At 29.8% G+C, this 23,182-nt stretch overlaps 1 protein-coding gene across 5 annotated transcripts in view; it reads left to right on the top strand.

The window, feature by feature from the left end:
* The first annotated feature begins 1,514 nt into the window (after positions 1-1,514).
* Positions 1,515-23,182, top strand: part of LOC119604447 (polypyrimidine tract-binding protein 1) — a 158,926-nt gene continuing 137,258 nt past the window's right edge. For 4 of the 5 annotated variants that reach the window (XM_037957050.1, XM_037957052.1, XM_037957051.1 and 1 more), the window contains exon 1: positions 1,522-2,058. In XM_037957050.1, coding sequence (XP_037812978.1) covers positions 1,522-2,058 — 537 coding nt within the window. Of the gene's footprint in view, positions 2,059-23,182 lie in introns of all 5 variants that reach the window. The other variant, XM_037957049.1, reaches the window with a different exon arrangement.

Raw genomic sequence — 23,182 nt, forward strand, 5'->3', positions numbered from 1 at the left:
TAAGGTCCCCAATTTTCATTTAAAATTTGTTTGGTTTTATATTGAAAACAGTGAGAACTGTCATCATTTTATGACAATATAATTATTAAATTTGCAAAACTAATTCCAAGAAGAACCGTTAAAAACAAAGTGTCAGTCAATGTTTCAACACTACAAATTGTATTTAATTACGGTTTACACTCGCAGGCAATCAGTTGAAATACGACATTTCAGTTCTTATTATTTGAAAAATTTGAATAATAATCTGGTAATTTTTTAATTAAATTTCGAGCCAATTAAAATGGTCCTTCGGTCCCAAATGAGTTTCAGAATTGGAATGATTCTTTCAGGCTTAAAGTTACATTAGTTTTTAAATTTTTTTCTGAAATTATTTTCCATTCAATTTCTGGTTATTTTATAATGACAGTGTCTTATCAGTTACGAACGAAGACTAAGATAAGATATCTTAACCCCATTTTCTTAATGTCTAGTTAGTTTTTAACTTTAAGATATTTTGACAGTTTTCGTATAAAATTTACTTTAACCAGCAGAATAACTAACGGGTAAGCGATAACTGGATGTTTGTTTTCTATAGTCCTTCGAGCCAAACAAAACAATTTATTTAGGCAATCTTTTGATAAAATAATGTTTAAATAACAAATGTTTCAAATACATTATTATAGGCTATAATATTGAATTTTTTTAACATAAAACTTAAATAATTTAAACAAATTAATATAAAATGATTTCAGGAAATCATTACTAAATAACTTTTTAAATTAAATGAAATTAATTAAAAAATGTCTGAATATTTTTGTATAACAAACCAAAAGATTTTTCCGTTTGGTTTCCTTTTCTTAAAATGAGTTTTACCTCTGAAATTAAAACTACAGCTAATTTTAGTAGATGGAAAAAAGTAATGCTGTTATTCAACTTATTTAAATACTAACTATTTTTAATTTTATTGTTTTCTTTAAACTTTTATGGTTAAAAAATAACTAACTTACTTACTAACTGTCTCTTAATAAATGCTATATATAATAGTCTGGCTAAATATACAACTCTCTGCTAAACTCTTTACTTCTACACTCCACTCCATTCTACTCTTTCTTTTTTTTTAAATTTCACTCTTATAAAATTATTAAAAAAAAAAAAATTTCACTAACTTTGTAGTATATTTCACTTGTTCTAAACTCTTGGTTTTTTTATATACTAAACTACTTACTAATACTAGTTAATAATTAATTTTGCTTTCATTAAAATTTATTATTTAATTTTTGTTAATTGTTAAGAAAAACTTCAACTCAGCACTTTTAGGTCTATTTTAATATTTTTTTAAATACACAATTTAAAAAAAAAAAAACTTAAATAAAATATTTCTTTCAAATTATTGATTTCTTTTCAAAATTTAAATTTTTTATGGTTTTTTTATTTAAAAATACTCCTTTTTTTTATTAAAATTAAATTTATATTTATATATATGAAAAAAAAAAATTATACACTACTAAACAAAATTTTGTAAAAACCAACCACAAACAGCAAATGCAGTTGTTACAAGCAGCACCAACACCAGCGCATCCTCATTTGCATATGACGCCACAAACGTATACAACGGCTACGTATCCAGCAACAGCTGCTGCTGCAGCAGCCGCTGCCACTATGCTGCATCAACAGCAGCAGCAACAACAACAGCAGCAGCATCAATTCCAGATGCAACAATTCTATGCTGCTCAACAACAACAACAGCAGCAACAGGCTGCTGTGGCCCAACAACAACAGCAGCAGCAGCAGCAACAACAACAGCAGCAACAATTACAAATGCTGCAAACTTATATGCAAATGACAATGAATAATGCCACCTCGCCCACTACGCCCACCAAATACAATTCCAATCTATTGGGTCAGGCTACACAGCAGCAACAACCTGCTACAGCGGCCTTCTTCTCTACGGCCGCTGCTACACCCTTGACGATCATACCCACCTGTAATGGCTCGGCAGCTGTGGCAGCCGCTATGTTTGCAGCAAATATGGCTGGTACGACTTCATCATCGTCGTCAACAACTACTCCATCCAATAATGTAAATAATAACATTAGTCTATCTGCAACTAGTTCTTCTCCAGCAGCAACTGCAGCGACTGGGGGAGCCTTCCTCAATGCTCTGGCTACAACAAACGCTTTTACGTCTATCAACACTAATGGTCACCATGCCCTTAACAACACTGGTCCTGGTCTCTTGGGTGGAGCACCCAATGGCTTACTGCAAACCAATGACTTTAGCACCAAATATTTCACTAAAACACCCACTATGGTGTCTAATAATAATGGTGGCAGTTATGTTGGTATGCGTTCAGGTGCTGGTTTGCTAGGAAGTGCTCCTGGCTGTCCTACCATCGAGTTGGCCAATAAGACTTCGAAATTATTATTGGCCACCTCACCAGTGGCCAGCCACAGCCAGGCCACTTCTTTGGCTTCGAACTGCTCCAGCTCAAGTCGTTGCAGTTCTGCTTCTTCTGATTGTTCTATGCCATCGCCATCTTCATTACACCTATCTTCTCCTAAAAAGGTTTGTGTCTACTTTTCGCCTAGAGCAACAAAACAATAAAACAAAACTCAACCTTTAAAAAAAAAAATATATCCTGTCCATCCTAGAAAATCCCTAAAATTCCTCAAAATCCTGTGGTAAATGTGAGATAAAATCAGAAATTCAAATCTTATTTTATCTATCATTCATGGCTTTGTATGTTGTTCTCTATTAACTCTCTGTAGTTAACTAACTGCTTTTGACTTTAATACTTTCATTCTTTCTTTCTCTCTCTCTCTCTTAAACTAAATGTAAATAAGTAGTTGCTGTATACTCTGTGTTTAAAAGTAGTTGATCTTTATCTCTCACTCTGTCTCTATGTAACTGTTTTGTTTGTAGTTTATTATTAGTTTATTAAATGAATATCCTTTTTAATATCCGGTTTAACAATTTTATTATAAATGTATTTGTAACAAAGTGTTTTTTCTTGAGTTTCTTTTTTTTTAAATTGTATGATTACATTTAATTATTTTATTAAGAATTCAAGGATTATTTAATTATTCAAAACAATATTGTTAATACTATAAGCAGTTTATTAAGATATACAATTATAATAACAGCCATTAAGAGACATTATTTGCTTACATTAATAATAATATTGAACACAATTAGTAGGCGTTTTAGATTAAGAGAATTAAAAGGAGACGTTAAGAACCTTTGATATTTTATAATAGACATTTTTATAATGCCTCCAAAGGAGGAGTACATTTGTTTTTAATTTCCCATATCTTTATTTAACTATTGTTAATGTAAACATTATAAACATATGACTGTATTCCCTTACCAAGCTGATTTTGCAACTTTGTTGGTGAATCCTAGAGAAAATAGAAAACCACAGCCAAACTCCTATATACACCTACACATGTTATTAACCGTTTGTGTCTCAGATCGTTTATCTATAGTTTCATATTGTTTTCTGTGCGGTTTTTCTGTAGTAAACCCTATATTTAAATTTAATGAAGTAGGCGCCTATAAAATATTAAATCATATGTCCTCGTTCGCTCACTCTCCCTCTCCATTTCTTTGTTGTGTTAAGTAAATATTATAGACTTTTATATGTATGTGTTTCCTTCCTACTCTGGACTATTCTGCAGTTACCATCATGCATATTTATTAGCTTTTTTTTACTTGTATACAGGGTTTAAGTATGCCATGTCAACGAGCTTTTAAATTTAAAAAAAGTGCTTATCACTATTTTAGTTGTTGCTGTTTGCTTCACCTCGACTCGACTACATTCCGGTAATGTGTGTTGTGTGTGATGGCTTTGATAGATAAATGTCTGATACACTGTTGTCCAGGTTAAATGTTTTTTTTCCAAAACCTTTGCAATAAAGATATAACTATTTTTGCAAAACTTTAATAGACTTCAAGTCTTAAAAGGTTTTTGGAAATTAAAGTTTAATTTCTCAAACGAATGAAGGACCATGTTTGGTCCTTCGAGCCAAAAGTTTAATTTGAATCTATGTTAAATTTAGTTGAAATTGAATAAAATGTTCTTCTCGTTTAGTAATAAATTTATATATTAAAAGATATCTTTATAAAATCAATATATAGAAAAACAACACATGGTCCTTCGAACCTTAATAAAATTGAAAAAAAATCTCTTTTTATTTCTAGAAATGGTGTGTTGCTAGCAACAGGATACACCATAGACCCGCATATAATTGCATATAATTATTTTCTATTTTTTTTTTCACTTTTATAAAAAAGGGGGACATATTCCCCTACTTTCAAAGTACCAACGTACCACATATGTTAGTCATTTAGTTACTCATTGAATGGCTTTATTTTTATATTCGTATTATTATACTTTATCCTTTTAATGTATTTATATACATACATACACCTTTTTGTATCGATTTGTGTTAATGTATTATTGCATATTTTATTAAAACAATTTTGTATATTCATTTTAATGAAAAACAAAAATAATTTTTGTTGCTTGAAATATAATTTGTATAAATGGAAAAAAATCCTCAAAAAAAAAAAAAAAACTACAAAATTCCATTCGATTTTCAACGTTCATTAGTCCTGCAAACAAATATTCCTAGCTACTACTTACAACTACACTAACAGTTTGTTGGTATGTATTAAATAATTGAACAAGTACTTTAACTGCATTTAACTGCCGTTAAAGTCCGTCTGTCACTACTCCGCCCACTTAAAAGAAATTGGTCAATTTATGTGTCTTTATCGACTCTTGTGTGTGAGTGTGAACAAGAAAAAAAGGAAAAAAGGTCTAAAAAACAAACTAGTGTCGTTGGAATAGCACTTTTATCAATTGTTATTGTCTTAACTTGCCTTTATTTCAAACACCCTTTACTTACTAGTTTTCTACTTCTGAAAGTTGTTTAGTTGTTTTTTTTTTTTTTTTGCTGCCTGTCCAATTTAAACAATTTACAAAATGAGTTTATTTCCTGGGGATTTGTTTTATTATTACATTTTTATTATTATTATTATTAGTTTTATTATTTTGCTGTGACTTTATGGTGTGAGAGAATAAATGTTGTTTTCTATAATTTATTCTATTAATTTATTATTTTATGTTGTTTTATTTAAGCGTCTAAAAGGATTAAGTGATTTTTGCAATAATATTTTTTTACATACATTTGAATATTATAGTATTTAGTGCCAAATTGTAATTACAAATTAAATAAAAATCATGTCTAACTGACTTATTTTCAATATAGCCTAAAACTATTAATTAACTTTAAATTTGAAACCAATTGTTGTTATTGTTTGACAATGAAATTAAGCTCTTTTGAAACTTTTTTAAATTTAATGTTCAAAGAATTAGTTTAGAATTTAGTTTAGTTTTTAGTTCAGTTCTAGTTCAGTTCTAGTTCAGTTCTAGTACAGTTCTAGTACAGTTCTAGTACAGTTCTAGTTCAGTTCTAGTTCAGTTCTAGTTCAGTTCTAGTTCAATTCTAGTTCAGTTCTAGTTCAGTTCTAGTTCAGTAGTTCTAGTTCAGTTCTAGTTCAGTTCTAGTTCAGTTCTAGTTCAGTTCTAGTTCAGTTCTATTTCAGTTCTATTTCAGTTCTAGTTCAGTTCTAGTTCAGTTCTAGTTCAGTTCTAGTTCAGTTCTAGTTCAGTTCTAGTTCAGTTCTAGTTCAGTTCTAGTTCAGTTCTAGTTCAGTTCTAGTTCAGTTCTAGTTCAGTTCTAGTTCAGTTCTAGTTCAGTTCTAGTTCAGTTCTAGTTCAGTTCTAGTTCAGTTCTAGTTCAGTTCTAGTTCAGTTCTAGTTCAGTTCTAGTTCAGTTCTAGTTCAGTTTAGTTCAGTTCTAGTTCAGTTCTAGTTCAGTTCTAGTTCAGTTCTAGTTCAGTTCCAGTTCAGTTCTAGTTCAGTTCTAGTTCAGTTCTAGTTCAGTTCTAGTTCAGTTCTAGTTCAGTTCTAGTTCAGTTCTAGTTCAGTTCTAGTTCAGTTCTAGTTCAGTTCTAGTTCAGTTCTAGTTCAGTTCTAGTTCAGTTCTAGTTCAGTTCTAGTTCAGTTCTAGTTCAGTTCTAGTTCAGTTCTAGTTCAGTTCTAGTTCAGTTCTAGTTCAGTTCTAGTTCAGTTCTAGTTCAGTTCTAGTTCAGTTCTAGTTCAGTTCTAGTTCAGTTCTAGTTCAGTTCTAGTTCAGTTCTAGTTCAGTTCTAGTTCAGTTCTAGTTCAGTTCTAGTTCAGTTCTAGTTCAGTTCTAGTTCAGTTCTAGTTCAGTTCTAGTTCAGTTCTAGTTCAGTTCTAGTTCAGTTCTAGTTCAGTTCTAGTTCAGTTCTAGTTCAGTTCTAGTTCAGTTCTAGTTCAGTTCTAGTTCAGTTCTAGTTCAGTTCTAGTTCAGTTCTAGTTCAGTTCTAGTTCAGTTCTAGTTCAGTTCTAGTTCAATTCTAGTTCAGTTCTAGTTCAGTTCTAGTTCAGTTCTAGTTCAGTTCTAGTTCAGTTCTAGTTCAGTTCTAGTTCAGTTCTAGTTCAGTTCTAGTTCAGTTAGTTCAGTTCTAGTTCAGTTCTAGTTCAGTTCTAGTTCAGTTCTAGTTCAGTTCTAGTTCAGTTCTAGTTCAGTTCTAGTTCAGTTCTAGTTCAGTTCTAGTTCAGTTCTAGTTCAGTTCTAGTTCAGTTCTAGTTCAGTTCTAGTTCAGTTCTAGTTCAGTTCTAGTTCAGTTCTAGTTCAGTTCTAGTTCAGTTCTAGTTCAGTTCTAGTTCAGTTCTAGTTCAGTTCTAGTTCAGTTCTAGTTCAGTTCTAGTTCAGTTCTAGTTCAGTTCTAGTTCAGTTCTAGTTCAGTTCTAGTTCAGTTCTAGTTCAGTTCTAGTTCAGTTAGTTCAGTTCTAGTTCAGTTCTAGTTCAGTTCTAGTTCAGTTCTAGTTCAGTTCTAGTTCAGTTCTAGTTCAGTTCTAGTTCAGTTCTAGTTCAGTTCTAGTTCAGTTCTAGTTCAGTTCTAGTTCAGTTCTAGTTCAGTTCTAGTTCAGTTCTAGTTCAGTTCTAGTTCAGTTCTAGTTCAGTTCTAGTTCAGTTCTAGTTCAGTTCTAGTTCAGTTCTAGTTCAGTTCTAGTTCAGTTCTAGTTCAGTTCTAGTTCAGTTCTAGTTCAGTTCTAGTTCAGTTCTAGTTCAGTTCTAGTTCAGTTCTAGTTCAGTTCTAGTTCAGTTCTAGTTCAGTTCTAGTTCAGTTCTAGTTCAGTTCTAGTTCAGTTCTAGTTCAGTTCTAGTTCAGTTCTAGTTCAGTTCTAGTTCAGTTCTAGTTCAGTTCTAGTTCAGTTCTAGTTCAGTTCTAGTTCAGTTTTAGTTCAGTTCTAGTTCAGTTCTAGTTCAGTTCTAGTTCAGTTCTAGTTCAGTTCTAGTTCAGTTCTAGTTCAGTTCTAGCTCAGTTCTAGTTCAGTTCTAGTTCAGTTCTAGTTCAGTTCTAGTTCAGTTCTAGTTCAGTTCTAGTTCAGTTCTAGTTCAGTTCTAGTTCAGTTCTAGTTCAGTTCTAGTTCAGTTCTAGTTCAGTTCTAGTTCAGTTCTAGTTCAGTTCTAGTTCAGTTCTAGTTCAGTTCTAGTTCAGTTCTAGTTCAGTTCTAGTTCAGTTCTAGTTCAGTTCTAGTTCAGTTCTAGTTCAGTTCTAGTTCAGTTCTAGTTCAGTTCTAGTTCAGTTCTGGTTTAGTTCCAGTAATTTAGTGGACTTTAAACATTTGCAATATAACTCAGGTTTATTTTGTTTTCATATTGCAATAAATATTTAAAATGTAATTTCGCCATGAAAGCAAGTTCGCTTTTTCAATATTTTTTTGCTTGAATTTCACCTGCCTATTACTTACGTATGCTGATTGAAGTACACCTCTAAAAAATATTACAAATATTTTTTCAACGTAAAATTCTATTGTTTTAGCAACAAAAATAGTTTTTTCTAGTTGCACTAAAAAGCAAGCAAAAAATTTTGCAAATAACATCAATAACAACAAGAGCGAAAGAAAAATAACGAAATATTTATGTTATTGGTTTTTAATCCTTTTGCTAAATGTAGTAAAATTGTACTAACAGCAAATCTAAAAAAAGAGGAAATATTGTTAGTTTATGTTTAATTGAATATTTTATTATATTTTTACAATATTGTTCGGAAAAATGTAAATTCATAACAACTAATAAAAATAGTTCAAATAGCGAAACAAAATATTTAAATTTAGCTAAAAAACATACTTTTTTGATGTGTGAGTAAGTTAAAGCCTGTTAATCCTTAAGATTTGTTTTACAATATTTTAGGTTTTTATGTGGGTGTATTTGTAGCTGTTTTTTTACTAAAATAAAAACTGTAAAACAAACTAAAGCATAAAGAAAAAATATAATAAAAAATAATTGCAAAAACTGTTAAAGCAAAATTTCATAAAACATCCAACTAGTTGAAACCAGGAGTACAGATCTACTGAGAAAACTTTTTTGTAGTTTTCTACTAAACACTTTGTTGTTGCTGTCTTATAAAAGTAATTTAAATTTTCTGCATCTCCAGCAATGTTCTAATAATGCCTTAGCGCAAACAACAACAGCAAAAAGTCCTTCACACAGTTACGTCGGCTACTCATACATTTACACTTTTATGTTGTCTCTCTGGTTGAGCAACAAAACAATCTACAAGTTAAATTTAGTTTTATCCTTTATTGCTGTTTTTTATTCTTGTTCTTATTCCTTTTCTTATATAATTTTATAACTTTTTAATTTGTTATTATTATTTTTTCTTTTTTTTTTTTTCAATTCACTTTAGTCAAGGAAACTACTTTCCATGGTGACAATGTTTTTATTTCCGTTTCCTTTTCAGCTATATAAGTTGGCAGATTTTACTCGTTTCCTTAATATTGATTTTGGCCTGCAACGAGAACAATACGAAAAAAATTGAAACACGTGATTTCTTTGACAGTTATTGTTGAGAATATTTGAGGGCTTTTTTGAACAATTTCCCAAGAAAGCAAATAAAATATCTGAAATACATACATTCATTTCTACATAATAAGGACTTTTAGTCTAGCTGTCTGTCTGTATGTCACTTTCTCATAATCTCTTTATCAATTTTGCTATGACTTGATATCACCCCTTTTTGCTTGTTATTATTTATACTCAATCAAATCTAAAATTTTATCTATATGTTTTACTAATAATAAACATAAAATATTTACCCCATCCCTTGAGTTGTTTTTATTATTAAGAGTATTTTTCATATTTCAGCATATGTCCCTTGGGTTGTATTATCTAATCGCTTGGATTGTATTATTTTGTTTTCCTCCTCCTCGTCCATAAAAAATTGAATTTATGATATTATTCTATCTATATCTGTACTGCCACTCAACTCAGTGGAGGGTGGGGGTTTGTAACAGCCAAAATTTACTGTCATTTTGTTTGTGTCTATGATATTTTTTTATTTCCTTTTAACGATAGATATATAAAAATATTTCTAATACAATTGTTGCTTAATGAGTTCACTTAGTTGAAAAGCGTTTTATATTGTTTTATTTTGTTGCCATGAGTTTTATGGCTAAAATTTAAGCATGCAACAAGTTTTAGGAAGAAATTATAATATATTTAATAGGAAGAGTACTGAAAGAACTGAACCAGAACTGAACTAGAATTGAACTAGAACTGAACTAGAACTGAACTAGAACTGAACTAGAATTGAACTAGAACTGAACTAGAACTGAACTAGAACTAGAACTAGAACTGAACTAGAACTGAACTAGAACTGAACTAGAACTGAACTAGAACTGAACTAGAACTGAACTAGAACTGAACTAGAACGAACTAGAACAAACTAGAACTGAACTAGAACTGAACTAGAACTGAACTAGAACTGAACTAGAACTGAACTAGAACTGAACTAGAACTGAACTAGAACTAGAACTGAACTAGAACTGAACTAGAACTGAACTAGAACTAGAGAACTAGAACTGAACTAGAACTGAACTAGAACTGAACTAGAACTAGAACTAGAACTGAACTAGAACTGAACTAGAACTGAACTAGAACTGAACTAGAACTGAACTAGAACTGAACTAGAACTGAACTAGAACTGAACTAGAACTGAACTAGAACTGAACTAGAACTGAACTAGAACTGAACTAGAACTGAACTAGAACTGAACTAGAACTGAACTAGAACTGAACTAGAACTGAACTAGAACTGAACTAGAACTGAACTAGAACTGAAGTAGAACTGAACTAGAACTGAAGTAGAACTGAACTAGAACTGAATTAGAACTGAACTAGAACTGAACTAGAACTGAACTAGAACAAAACTAGAACTGAACTAGAACTTATTTCTACTTTGGTTTCTCATTTCAATTTACAAATTGACATGAAATCTCAAATTTTAACATAATATGCGGTTCCAAGGACCATTAAGTGCTTAAAAATGATTTTCTTCCGACTACGCTTAATAATCTCAATATTTTTTTAATAAACTTATGGGAAATCTTTATTTATGTTATTTTTTCTACTTTCTTAAACAAATCACTTGCGCAAAAGTCATTGAGAAATGTTTTCTCATAAATCAAAAGTTTTCGTTGCGTAAAAGACATGTCATTAAATTTATTAAAAACTTTTTCATAAAATTTTTCCGTTTTTTCCCCCCTCTTTTTGCCTTGTTGAGCTTCTTTCGTCCTTTTTTTTCGAAGGCAAAGCAAATATATTTCTCAGCTAAACGGATTTCAATCAGCAACAAGTTTAAGTTTGTTTTTCAATAATTTATTTTCCCCATCTTGTTTATTTGATTTGATGATTTGATATCATGACTTTAAGTGATTTATTTTGAACTAAATATAAATGTGTATATATGATAAATAAGGGAATGTGAGAAAAAGTCAACACCTTCTTTACCCACTGACTGTTGTCAACCTTTTTCTTTCAATTTTTTAACATACTTATGACATTTGCACTATAAATTTATTGAAAAAAATCTGTCATTTTCCTTTTTTCCACTACAATTTTATTTCCTTTAAAAAAAGTTTTATATGTAGAAAAGTTGTTAGTGGTGGTATCGGGTTGTCTACAGTGTTAAAAGTGCCTTCAAAATCATACACAAGTCAGTCACATTGTAATTAACACATGTATACCACACACTGACAGCTCTGTTGGGGGAAAACGGAAACAGCACGCGCCCAGTTAAAAAGTAAACATTCAACGCACACATGTGCAACTTAATGTTTAACGTTTAATTTTTTTTTTTCTTCTACTGCTAGTTACAACATCGTTAAAATGTCTCTTGGTAAAGCGATACTAATGATGTCTTTGTGTTAGACTGAGTCTTGTTCTTTTTTTTTTTTTTCTTTTGCTTTCTTATGTTTTGATGCTGGTTTAACTAACATGGATGGATACCTTACCTTGTTCTAAATGTGTAAAGTTGTTTAAATATGCTCCTGTGTAAGTGCGTTAGCTGTTGTTGTTGTTGTTGTTCATTGTAAAAGTACTGAATTTCCCGCTGGGCTTACACTTACACACTTAAGTTTACAAAACTGTGATGCTGCTAGTTAATATTTACTTAGATATCAAATGAATATGAATGTATATTTCAGTTAAACAGCCCCCACCCTCTCTTAGTTCTTAACATGTAATAGTTTGGTGTGTTCGTTCTTATTTTCTGCTTGATTCCTTATTATTCATAGTTCTACGCAGAAAGTATGAAAATTAAAACTCTTTCTTAAAGTTGTTAGAAAACAGTTTCTGTATTGGTTGTAGTAAGTCTTTGTAGTTTTGCGAATTTAATCTTCAAAGTATTAACTCACTTTCATTATAAGTAAAATTTTCTTTACTATAAGGGCTGGTAAGAGGTGTGATTTGAAATTTTTTTAGAAACTAAGTTCAGTCGCTTTTACAAATAGATGATTTAAAATTTTTTTTAATTAGTTAGCTATTTAAAGATTTAATGCTAATATACAAATTTAATTACAATTTTAATAATTTTAATCGGGATATATTAATTAAAGAAAAATTTTTGGTTCGAAGGACCAATAGCATTTGCTCACTTTTTAGATCACTTATAAACTAAAAGTAAACTAAAAGCGGTACAATTTAAAGGGAATCAAGCTGATGCCAATTTAAAACTGTATTAAAATAATTTGTGTAATTATTACTTGACCCTCGTTGATCAAATCTATGATAAACTTAACTCTATAAGTAACTAACTATTTCGTCTGTCTGTCGACAAATGTGTGCTTTAGCTTATTTATTATCCACCTGTATCTGTAGTAATTTAAACTAACATCAGTCTTACTAATTTTTGGTTATACATAGTAAAATATATGTACATTTAGGTATGTAAATGTATGTGTATTTTATACACACTTTCACTCATTCTTGTGTAACTATGATTTCGTTAGGGGTTTTCTCTAATACAACCTAATAATAGGGAAAAAAATAAACTTGTAGTATTTTTACATACAGCCTGGAGTCATACATGATACTTTAAGCAACTTACATTGATACACAAAGTGTGAGTCATGGCATATTTAACATTTCCCTATGCGTCACATTACTGTTGTGCTTGCATACATTTTCCTGTGGAAAAAACTTATTCCACCATATATGGCAGCAGTTCTATTTCATACTCTTGGTATCTATTCATCAACACCACTGCACTTGAGTTGAAATTTAGTTACATACTACATATGCATGTTTTGCCTTCTGTCAGCCAGTCATTCAGTCAGTCAGTCAGCCTGCCTCTACTCTTCCTTTTATGCAGTTGATTTCATTAACAAAAAATGTTGGAAGAAGTTTAACATACATTTATCCTTGCACATACACACACACATCTGTATGTGTTTGTGTATGAGTAAAGGCTTAAAAATTAATTTGTTAAAAATACACTCTCACTCATACAAACACAACTATGTCAGCAACAAAACATCCTTCTATCTTTAGTTGTGAGAGTCATACCTGGATAAAGTTTTTATTTAGAATATTTTTAATAAACTTTATCTTTTTTTATATTTTTGCAATTTTTTTTTTTAATTTTATATATTAAAAGCATAAGTTTTGTTTTAACTTTAGCTTTGTGAAAGTGTGTCTCTGTGTTTGTGTTAAGAAGTCTATAAATACAAAATTAGTTTGGGGAAAATATTTGTAATGTAAAATTTGTTTTGCTAGTATTTTGTTAAAATTTCTGGAAAATAATTAGAAAAACTGCAGTGTCAAAAAATTATGTTTATTTTTTTTAATAAGTTTTGGAATATAATTAAATGAAAATTAAGAGTTGCTTAAATAAGGCGTTAGGGAAATTATAAATCAATTCATGTGGCTTGAATGATCAATGAAAATATGCTCAAGGTTAAATTGAAAACTATGAGATTATAATATTATTTTTTAGTTTCGTAAACAAAATATTTTTAAGAATTTTAATCATGTTTTAATATCTTCTACTAAATAGATTTTTAAATCCTTTACTATCATTTAACATTCTTAAAACCCTTTAAATTCTCAACACATTTTTCAACAAAGCAACATAAATTTTTTAACGACTTTTTGTCATTTTTGCCCCTTCAAGTATGCACTAATTTTTTAACACTCTATAAACACAATGTTAAACAATTTTAAGTGCATTTTACTCTCTTTTTTTCAGCTATAAAAATCAGTTTATATAAAAAATTTAGTCTAGTATTAAAAAAAAGAAAAGAATACAAGACACAAATTATTTCCAGTAAATTGCCAAAGGTTTACTTTTTAACCATAATTTTATACAGATTTATTTTTTTTATCATACAATATTTATAATTTTGCTGTTTATGTTGAAAAAAGAAGAAAGTAATAAAATGACAATGCTTTCTTTCTTAACAAAAAAAAAATAAAAAAAAACAAATAGAAAATGAATTTACTCCCCTAAAAGTATGCAACAAGACTTACCAACATATAGTCTATATTATTGTTTGTCTGTGTTGGGTTATATGTGCTAGATTTTCCGTTAAACTACTGCAATATATTGTGTCAACACTTTTTCTTTATCATCAAGTAAATGGTGGCACACAGCTCTAAATACTGAACAAAAAAAACGAAGAAAATATAAATTCAAAATTATTTTTTTTTCTCCTTTTAACGTCTGTTGAATACTTGTATATCCTGTGTGCTTTTTTCTATGAATAATAATATTCAGATTTCTTCTTTTTATTGTAAGAGTTTTTGCTAGCTTTTCTGCTTTAACAGCAGCTTCTAGCAGTCAAACAGTCATATTCTAAGGTGATTGTGTTTTTCCTGCAATATTTTGCCATTTCATCATTTTAATATAAAAATAGAAATTTTTGTTTCCTTCGTGGTGTCTGTCTACCTGTGTATTTCTATGTATGTGTGCGCCTGTTGGTATGCCTTTATATTTTTATTTTATTTTTTTTATACCATATACTTTTTTAGAATTTATTATTTGTATTATATATTTTTCTTGTATTTGCAGACTTATTTTTTTGTTATTTTATTTTCTGCCATTTATGTTTGCTGTTTAAATTATGCATGTTTTTTTCAGAATATGTTTTTTTCTTTAATTTTTTGATTTTCTTTTCAAGGTTTTATTTGAAAATTCAATTGTTTATTTATAAATTGTCTTCTATTCATTAGTTTAAAGTCTCTTTGGAGTTTTGCGTTTAATACGTTGGTGTCCTTTGCCGATTTACAATATGTAACTTACTTATAATTTTACACTAGTATTAGTAATTATAAGAGTTTTAGAAAGGATTTGTACAATAATGTACAAAAGAACCCAATGAACATGAGAACAAAACAAAACTATAACAGAACTAGAACAAAACTATAATAGAACTAGAACAGAACTAGAACAGAACTAGAACAGAACTAGAACAGAACTAGAACAAAACTAGAACAGAACTAGAACAGAACTAGAACAGAACTAGAACTGAACTAGAACTGAACTAGACTAGAACTAGAACTAGAACTAGAACTAACTAGAACTGAACTAGAACTGAACTAGAACTGAACTAGAACTGAACTAGAACTGAACTAGAACTGAACTAGAACTAAACTGAACTAGAACTGAACTAGAACTGAACTAGAACTGAACTAGAACTGAACTAGAACTGAACTAGAACTGAACTAGAACTGAACTAGAACTGAACTAGAACTGAACTAGAACTGAACTAGAACTGAACTAGAACTGAACTAGAACTGAACTAGAACTGAACTAGAACTGTAACTGAACTAGAACTGAACTAGAACTGAACTAGAACTGAACTAGAACTGAACTAGAACTGAACTAGAACTGAACTAGAACTGAACTAGAACTGAACTAGAACTGAACTAGAACTGAACTAGAACTGAACTAGAACTGAACTAGAACTGACTAGAACTGAACTAGAACTGAACTAGAACTGAACTAGAACTGAACTAGAACTGAACTAGAACTGAACTAGAACTGAACTAGAACTGAACTAGAACTGAACTAGAACTGAACTAGAAAACTGAACTAGAACTGAACTAGAACTGAACCTAGAACTGAACTAGAACTGAACTAGACTGAACTAGAACTGACTAGAACTGAACTAGAACTGAACTAGAACGGAACTAGAACTGAACTAGAACTGAAACTAGAACTGAACTAGAACTGAACTAGAACTGAACTAGAAACTGAACTAGAACTGAACTAGAACTGAACTAGAACTGACTAGAACTGAACTAGAACTGACTAGAATGAACTAGAACTGAACTAGAACTGAACTAGAACTGAACTAGAAACTGAACTAAGAACTAAACTAATAACTGAACTAGAACTGAACTAGAACTGAAGCTAACTGAACTAGACTGAACTAGAACTGAACTAGAACTGAACTAGAACTGAACTAAGACTGAACTATAACTGAACTAGAACTGAACTAGAACTGAACTAGAACTGAACTAGAACTGAACTAGAACTGAACTAGAACTGAACTAGAACTGAACTAGAAACTGAACTAGAACTGAACTAGAACTGAACTAGAACTGAACTAGAACTGAACTAGAACTGAACTAGAACTGAACTGAACTAGAACTGAACTAGAACTGAACTAGAACTGAACTAGAACTGAACTAGAACTGAACTAGAACTGAACTAGAACTGAACTAGAACTGAACTAGAACTGAACTAGAACTGAACTAGAACTGAACTAGAACTGAACTAGAACTGAACTAGAACTGAACTAGAACTGAACTAGAACTGAACTAGAACTGAACTAGAACTGAACTAGAACTGAACTAGAACTGAACTAGAACTGAACTAGAACTGAACTAGAACTGAACTAGAACTGAACTAGAACTGAACTAGAACTGAACTAGAACTGAACGAACGAACTAGAACTGACTAGAACTGAACTAGAACTGAACTAGAACTGAACTAGAACTGAACTAGAACTGAACTAGAACTGAACTAGAACTGAACTAGAACTGAACTAGAACTGAACTAGAACTGAACTAGAACTGAACTAGAACTGAACTAGAACTGAACTAGAACTGAACTAGAACTGAACTAGAACTGAACTAGAACTGAACTAGAACAGAACTAGAACTGAACTAGAAATGAACTGGAACTGAACTAGAACGAAGTCCTGCAATTTTCACTGCCCTGCGTTATATTGGGTTATGAATTCAATAATTCATAAAATTGTTTCTATGTATGTGAGTGTATCGCTCAGTTGGTATTATGCTATTTTCATTGTACATTTAAACCTTTTATGCGATTTCCATTTTACTACACATACATACATATGTATATTTACATAATACTCACACACACTTCGACTCAATCAGGAAGGTATAAAATTTATACTGGCAACAACAATAACAAACACATACAATTTTTCATGGAAAATCAGTGGTCAAGTAGAGAAAATTGCCATAAATTCCATATGTTTTCATATGAATTTGTAGTATGCACGATGTAAACGTATGAATGAATGAACTCTCTCACATACTCATACACACACACACAAATACTAATAACATTTATTTCTTAAGCGTGCCACATGGGGAATGAAATTGTAGCATTCAAGCTAAGGCACGCATCATACAGACAGCATACATACACTCACGTTTCTTTTTTTACTTATACACATAAATATTTATATTTTACTGTCTGTAAACGTATGTCTCTGTATGTTTGTAAGTAAGTAAGTGGTGTAGGAATGTCTGTTTTACTCATCATCATCGTCGTCATGATTGTCCCTTCCCCCAGTTGTCCTGCTTGTCCTTTATGTTGTCGTTATGGCAGTGGTAGTAGTAGTAGTAGTTGTTGTAAGTGCCATAAAGACTATTATTGTTCATCATATTCATCTTGTTAAGAATCTAATAATACATTCATATTGTACTTGTCTGTCTGTATTTTCCTCTTTTTGGTTTTATATAAATAATACAACTGTATGTGTTTGTCAGTGTTGGTTTAATCCTCGTTTTCTGTACGAATAGTCTAATGTATGAAGAGGGGAGTGGAGAGTAGTGTGTTTGTGTGTGTTTTGGCATGTATGTGGTTTCACACATACAAAATCTCTTGATTTGTGCTACAAAATCCATCATTTACATTTGAAATGTTAATGTACTTTTATATCTCTGTATTATATTTATGTATCTTTATAATATTAACATGATTTTCTGTTATCGGATTGTAAGAATAATAACAGTTTTTATATGCAAAAAAAAAAAGGAAGAAAAAACAAAAGCATACTTATAGGTTTGTATGTGAAGGTTTTTTTTTCTAGGTTCTTTTTTGGTATTCTCTTTAGTTGGAATTAAAATTTATGAGATTTTTTGTTAAGGAATTTGTGTTGTTTTTGTAACATATTTAACATGATGACCCCAGCGGCTAGATGAGTACCATAGTGGAAATTATGAGATTTAATTGTAATTATGTTAGAGCAGTTTTTTAAACAATTGATTCGACTGTTTCTTTACTGTGTCCTGGAAATTTTTCTTCCCAGAATTATATTTGCAACATTTTTATGTTTTAATTTTAAATCTATGAAAAAGAAAGTATAAGAATTATTTAATTCTATAACATTTAGAAAAATAATCCTCCAAGCTATTTTCTACAATATCAGGGTTTTTTTTGAGTACTTTGTTGTACTTGTTTCCTTTTTGCCATATTTGCTGTTGTTGCTGTGTGTTGTGTGTATTTCCTCCTCCTGCTAAACATGCTCCAACATGTTTGGTTAATTAATTTGTTTTTCCTATTTTAGTTGAAAGACAGAGAAAAAAAGCAAATAAATATTTCATAGAGATAGAATTAAAATTAAAAAAAATATAATGTAGTAGTATAAAACGCTACAATTTGGCTTAAAGCTAAAAACAATTTGTTGCCATGTTTTTTAAATATTTTGTTATTTTGAAGAGTAGGAGTAGAGTAATTTATTAGCGATAAAAACATATAAAATAAAGAGGAAATTATGTGGAGCTTTATACACCTACACGTGGAAGTACTTAGAATGAAAACAACTTCCTAGGAAGAGAAATTAGAAGTAGAATTTACAATTCGTACTAAGCAAAAACTTGTTTTTAAAACCCTAATTTAGAACTGGAATACACGAATCTATTTTTGAGATTATTCAGTTGATTACTTGATCCTTTGATGGGTATTTCTTACTTCTTATCTCAACTAATGTAGAATAAGTTTTTTTATAAACTTCATATTCTTTATAGCTGGTCTTTAATAAGCATTAGTTAAAAATCAAATTATTTTATAAATTAATAAAACAAAAAAATATTGCAAGTTTAAATACTGTCAGTGTTTAAAAATCCTTTAAAAATTATATCTCCACTGCTTTTTCATTTCTTACTTTTTTGCTTTAATTTAATAATCCTTGGAAAAAGTAACACAACGAAACAACAATTATAAGCAATAATGTTGAGCCTGTTGCTGGGGCTGCCAGAATTTTCCTTCATTCCTACTTCCCTAGATTTAACAACACATGCCAGCAACTAGTGGCAAAAGTAACTAGTTGAATATCCTCCATATAGACTACAAAATATTATCTATCTATCGTGGTAGATAAGAGTTTCTGTGTTAAAACTAAAACAAATTAGTTTTAGGTTTCCTAACCGTTTCCCCTATTTTTATACATTTCAATTTGTTTGAATTGAAAAAAAAACTGTTGCATACTTTTTGGTTTATAGTAGATAATGGAAAATGTGTGTTAGTATAGTTATACAACTTTTTGATTTTGTTTGTGTTAATTACTAAAGTGGATTTAATAAAATTGATTATTTATCAGGAGAAAATGAAAAAAGGGGGAAATACTTGGTGAAAATATTGTGGGGAACCTAGTTGGTGCATATTATAGAGTTTTTAAGTGGTAGCATGATATGAACTAGTTGCTTTTAGTTTGTAATATAATATTTAAAAGCCAAGGGGGAAATTAAAGATCTAGCTTGTTGCTGCTTGTCCCTTTTAATAAAACTCTACTTCCCTTTTAAAAAAATCTACTATATTTTTTTTTACCAAATCATGTCTGCAAAACTGAGCCTTCTCCAAAATTGATGCCATTTTTTATATAAATTTTAGGGACTTTCCTCCAGCATTAAAAGCCTGTACCATTAATAACTCTTTCTTGAGTCTCTGATCTTTCAAAATTTTGAACTAAAAGCAATGCAATTTTCATACAAGTACAACTTTGAAAGTACTGCTCTATTTATTTCGGAATTTGGTGAGGTTACAGAGAATGACTTAAACTTTTAGTATATAGTTGACATAGTTAAAAAATTTACACATAGGGGGCGCAGCAAAGCTTTAAAGTTGACTACTACAGTTATGGAAAGCTTGTTTTCCAAGTATTTATTTATAAAATTTGAATTGTTCAAAGATTTTTATTTAAAGTGTTTACAGCAAACCACCCTTAGATTTTTCAATTTGAAATTTCTTTTATAAATATGTTTAAAAATAAATTGACAGTTAAATTAATCTATTAAACAACAATCAAACAATTATATTAAATTTTCAAGTTAAATTCAAAGTAAAGAATAAAAGCTTTTTAAAGAAATTTTAATAATAATCATAGACTTACGTATGCTTAGAATACAAATGAGTTAACTCCACTTTTGAGAAAATTTGAAGTAAAATCAACAGCTGTTGAAAGTAAACGAAAGTAATGTCAGTCGTAATTCAGATCTGAGTTGGGGAATAACTCTCTTATAATCGCGATTATTTTTTAAACGCGTTCAGGCTTGTTTTCGCACTGGTGTAGTGTATTACTTCATGTAACTGTTGAAAGCTATATGTTGTCGACATTAACCTCGTGCTTTCGTATCGCCTCAAGTGAGGTTATGTTTTATTGGTGGAGATCATAGAATACTCAAACGTTTATACCCTGATGGAGACCATTATAAATCAACCGTTTATACCCTGGTGGGGACCATTAAACCTCAACTGTTTATACCCTGGTGGAGACCATTGAAACTCTTCAACTTTCCTGGTGGAATATAATAAAGTTGAGTTTTTAAAGGTTTCCAGCTTCCTTCAACTTAGAGTATTTGCTTTAAACGCGTTTTAAACGCGTTCAGGCTTGTTTTCGCACTGGTGTAGTGTATTACTTCATGTAACTGTTCAAAGCTATATGTTGTCGACATTAACCTCGTGCTTTCGTATCGCCTCAAGTGAGGTTATGTTTTATTGGTGGAGATCATAGAATATTCAAACGTTTATACCCCGATGGAGCCCATTATAACTTAACCGTTTATACCCTGGTGGTGACCATTGAAACTCTTCAACTTTACTGGTGGAATATGGTAAAGTTGAGTTTTTAAAGGTTTCCAGCTTCCTTCAACTTAGAGGATTTCCTTTATGAGCTCTGCCAACACTTTAAATAATCCAAAAAAAAGTAATTTAAATATATAGTTATAGTGAAAAAAGTGTTAAGTCCAAAATATAGATTAAAAATAATTCAATAATTTTTGAAATTTTAGTCATTAATTCAAAAATTAGTTCATGATTCATCAATTCATTTAAATTTCATTCTCAGGTATATTAAACATAGACTTAGCTGTTTTACTCACTAAAGTACCTTTCCTTCTTATACGATTTTCATATTTTTTTTACCACATTTATTATATATTGTTCTACTACAATGTTGTTGTTCTACAATATGCTAGGATTTGTATTGTTGTTGTTGTTTTTATTAGAAAAAAGTTTTTTTTTAAGGTAAACTAGGGTCGTGTGTCTATTCATTTTCCCCAAAAAAAAGAAAGATACGCGTGCGATAACACCAAATGATAACAATATTATGATAACAATATGTTATGTTAAGTATTGCTATAGCAAAATTATTTATATTTATAACCTATTGCCAGGATATTTGTGTGTGTGTGTGTATTACCTTAAATGGGTGTTTTTTGTGGCGCTTTAAAGGAAAAAACCCAAAATTTTTAGAAATTAGACATATTTGGTTAGATAATAAGTTTGTTTGTTGTTATTTTTTAACTAGGAAAATAATCTATATTAAATAACTGCACTATGGGTTGTAAAATTGTTATAAAATATGTTTTTATTTTGATCTTATGAATTTAGGCTGACAAATAAGCACTGAAATAAGTCATTGCTTTAAAGTAATAAAGAGTTTATAGAAATTTGATGTGTATAAAAAGTCTTTAAATATTTTTATAGATAACAACCTTTTCTAAAGATTTTTGTTTAATTTAAAGATTTTTTTTAAGAGAAAATAACATGTTAATACATAAGAGCGAGTATCTTGCTTTTTATAGATTACAAACCAGTTATTACTTAACTAGTTCTAAGTAAAGCACAAAGTATATGATATACATTTTCAATTCTTTGTAGGCTGTTTTTTTTAGCCATAGTGTTCAATAGTTTAGCTATTTTTCCACTTAATACTATCTGGTCTAGGTAATAAAACAATATTTTATTTTAAAAATTTAAATGGGAAACGCAAAAAAAAGTTTGTTGAAAAGTGGGTGGGGAAAAACGGAAAGTAATAAAGAAGATACAATATTTCTATATAATAACAGTAAAGGTATCTATGTAGGCAAAGACCTATTTAAATAAAGTGTAAATCCAACAAAATGTTACAATACAACAAGGCTAAAGCAAATAATCTCAACTGTAAGAAGGTATGAGTGGGGTGTGGGAAGAAAGCGTCAAGTTGTTAATGCTAAAAGTTTTGCTTTTTTATATATTTGTTTTATTTTCCAACTTATTTTTTATAAAATTTATTATCCTAGAAAATAAAAAAAATAAAAAAACACTCACACACGCTTTAGCAAGCATCTCTAGCATAATGTCAAATAAAAGGACATGGACAATGAATTTAATATGATAAAATAAATATATACTCCTCTTGATACTCCTCTGAGCAAAAAAAAATACTTATATTGAAATAAATAGACCAAGGAGGGCACACACAAAAAAAAAGGAAAATAAAAATAAAACATTTCTATAGACATTTATAAATATGTATGCCTGATATTTGAGTATGTATCATACATATATAATGATGATGTATACCTGTATAATATATGGTAATTTTTTCTTTTGTTTTTTGTTTTTTTTCTCCATATGACATAAAATGATAAACATTTGTTTAGGAGGAAATGTCTTAGTTTTCCTTATTTTGGCTAAAAACAACAACAACTAAACTTTTGCTCTTTATGTTCCCAAAACTAAATTGAAATATTAAAAAAAAGTTTCAACTCCAACCCCTGGAAAAAAAATAAGTAATAAAAATAAAAGCTCAATTTTTAACAATGTAGAAAGAAAAAATATCAAATATCTTACAAAAATTGCAATAAAAATATGAAAAACCTTCCCCTAAACTAAGGCTTTTAGATATGTTTATTATAACAGCCTAAAAGTATGTTTGCTTTTTTGAAATATGTATAATATCTAAATAAACTTATGTATGTGTAAAATTTTTTGCTTTTTGATGTTGAAAGATTTTTATTAATGGCCACAAAATAACATTAATTCATAAATGGAAAAAACACGTACCAAACTTAACAGCTTTTGAACAACAACAACAACGAAAAAACTCTCAAAAATATTATATTTTTATTTATAAAATTAATCAATAAATTTTTGTACTAGAAACAAAACTTTTTTATAAGTATACAAATTTATCTAGAGCATTTTTTTTCTATTAGTTGTGAGTACTTACACAGTATGTCTGGGGGGGAGAAGGATCATATTTATTTATGATTTTTTATAGTTTGTTGAGACATGTTTGGAAT

Source organism: Lucilia sericata, unplaced genomic scaffold (assembly GCF_015586225.1).
Source record: "Lucilia sericata isolate MDLA Ls3-8-SP2 unplaced genomic scaffold, ASM1558622v1 Contig000394F_arrow, whole genome shotgun sequence".
Lineage (NCBI taxonomy): Eukaryota > Metazoa > Arthropoda > Insecta > Diptera > Calliphoridae > Lucilia > Lucilia sericata.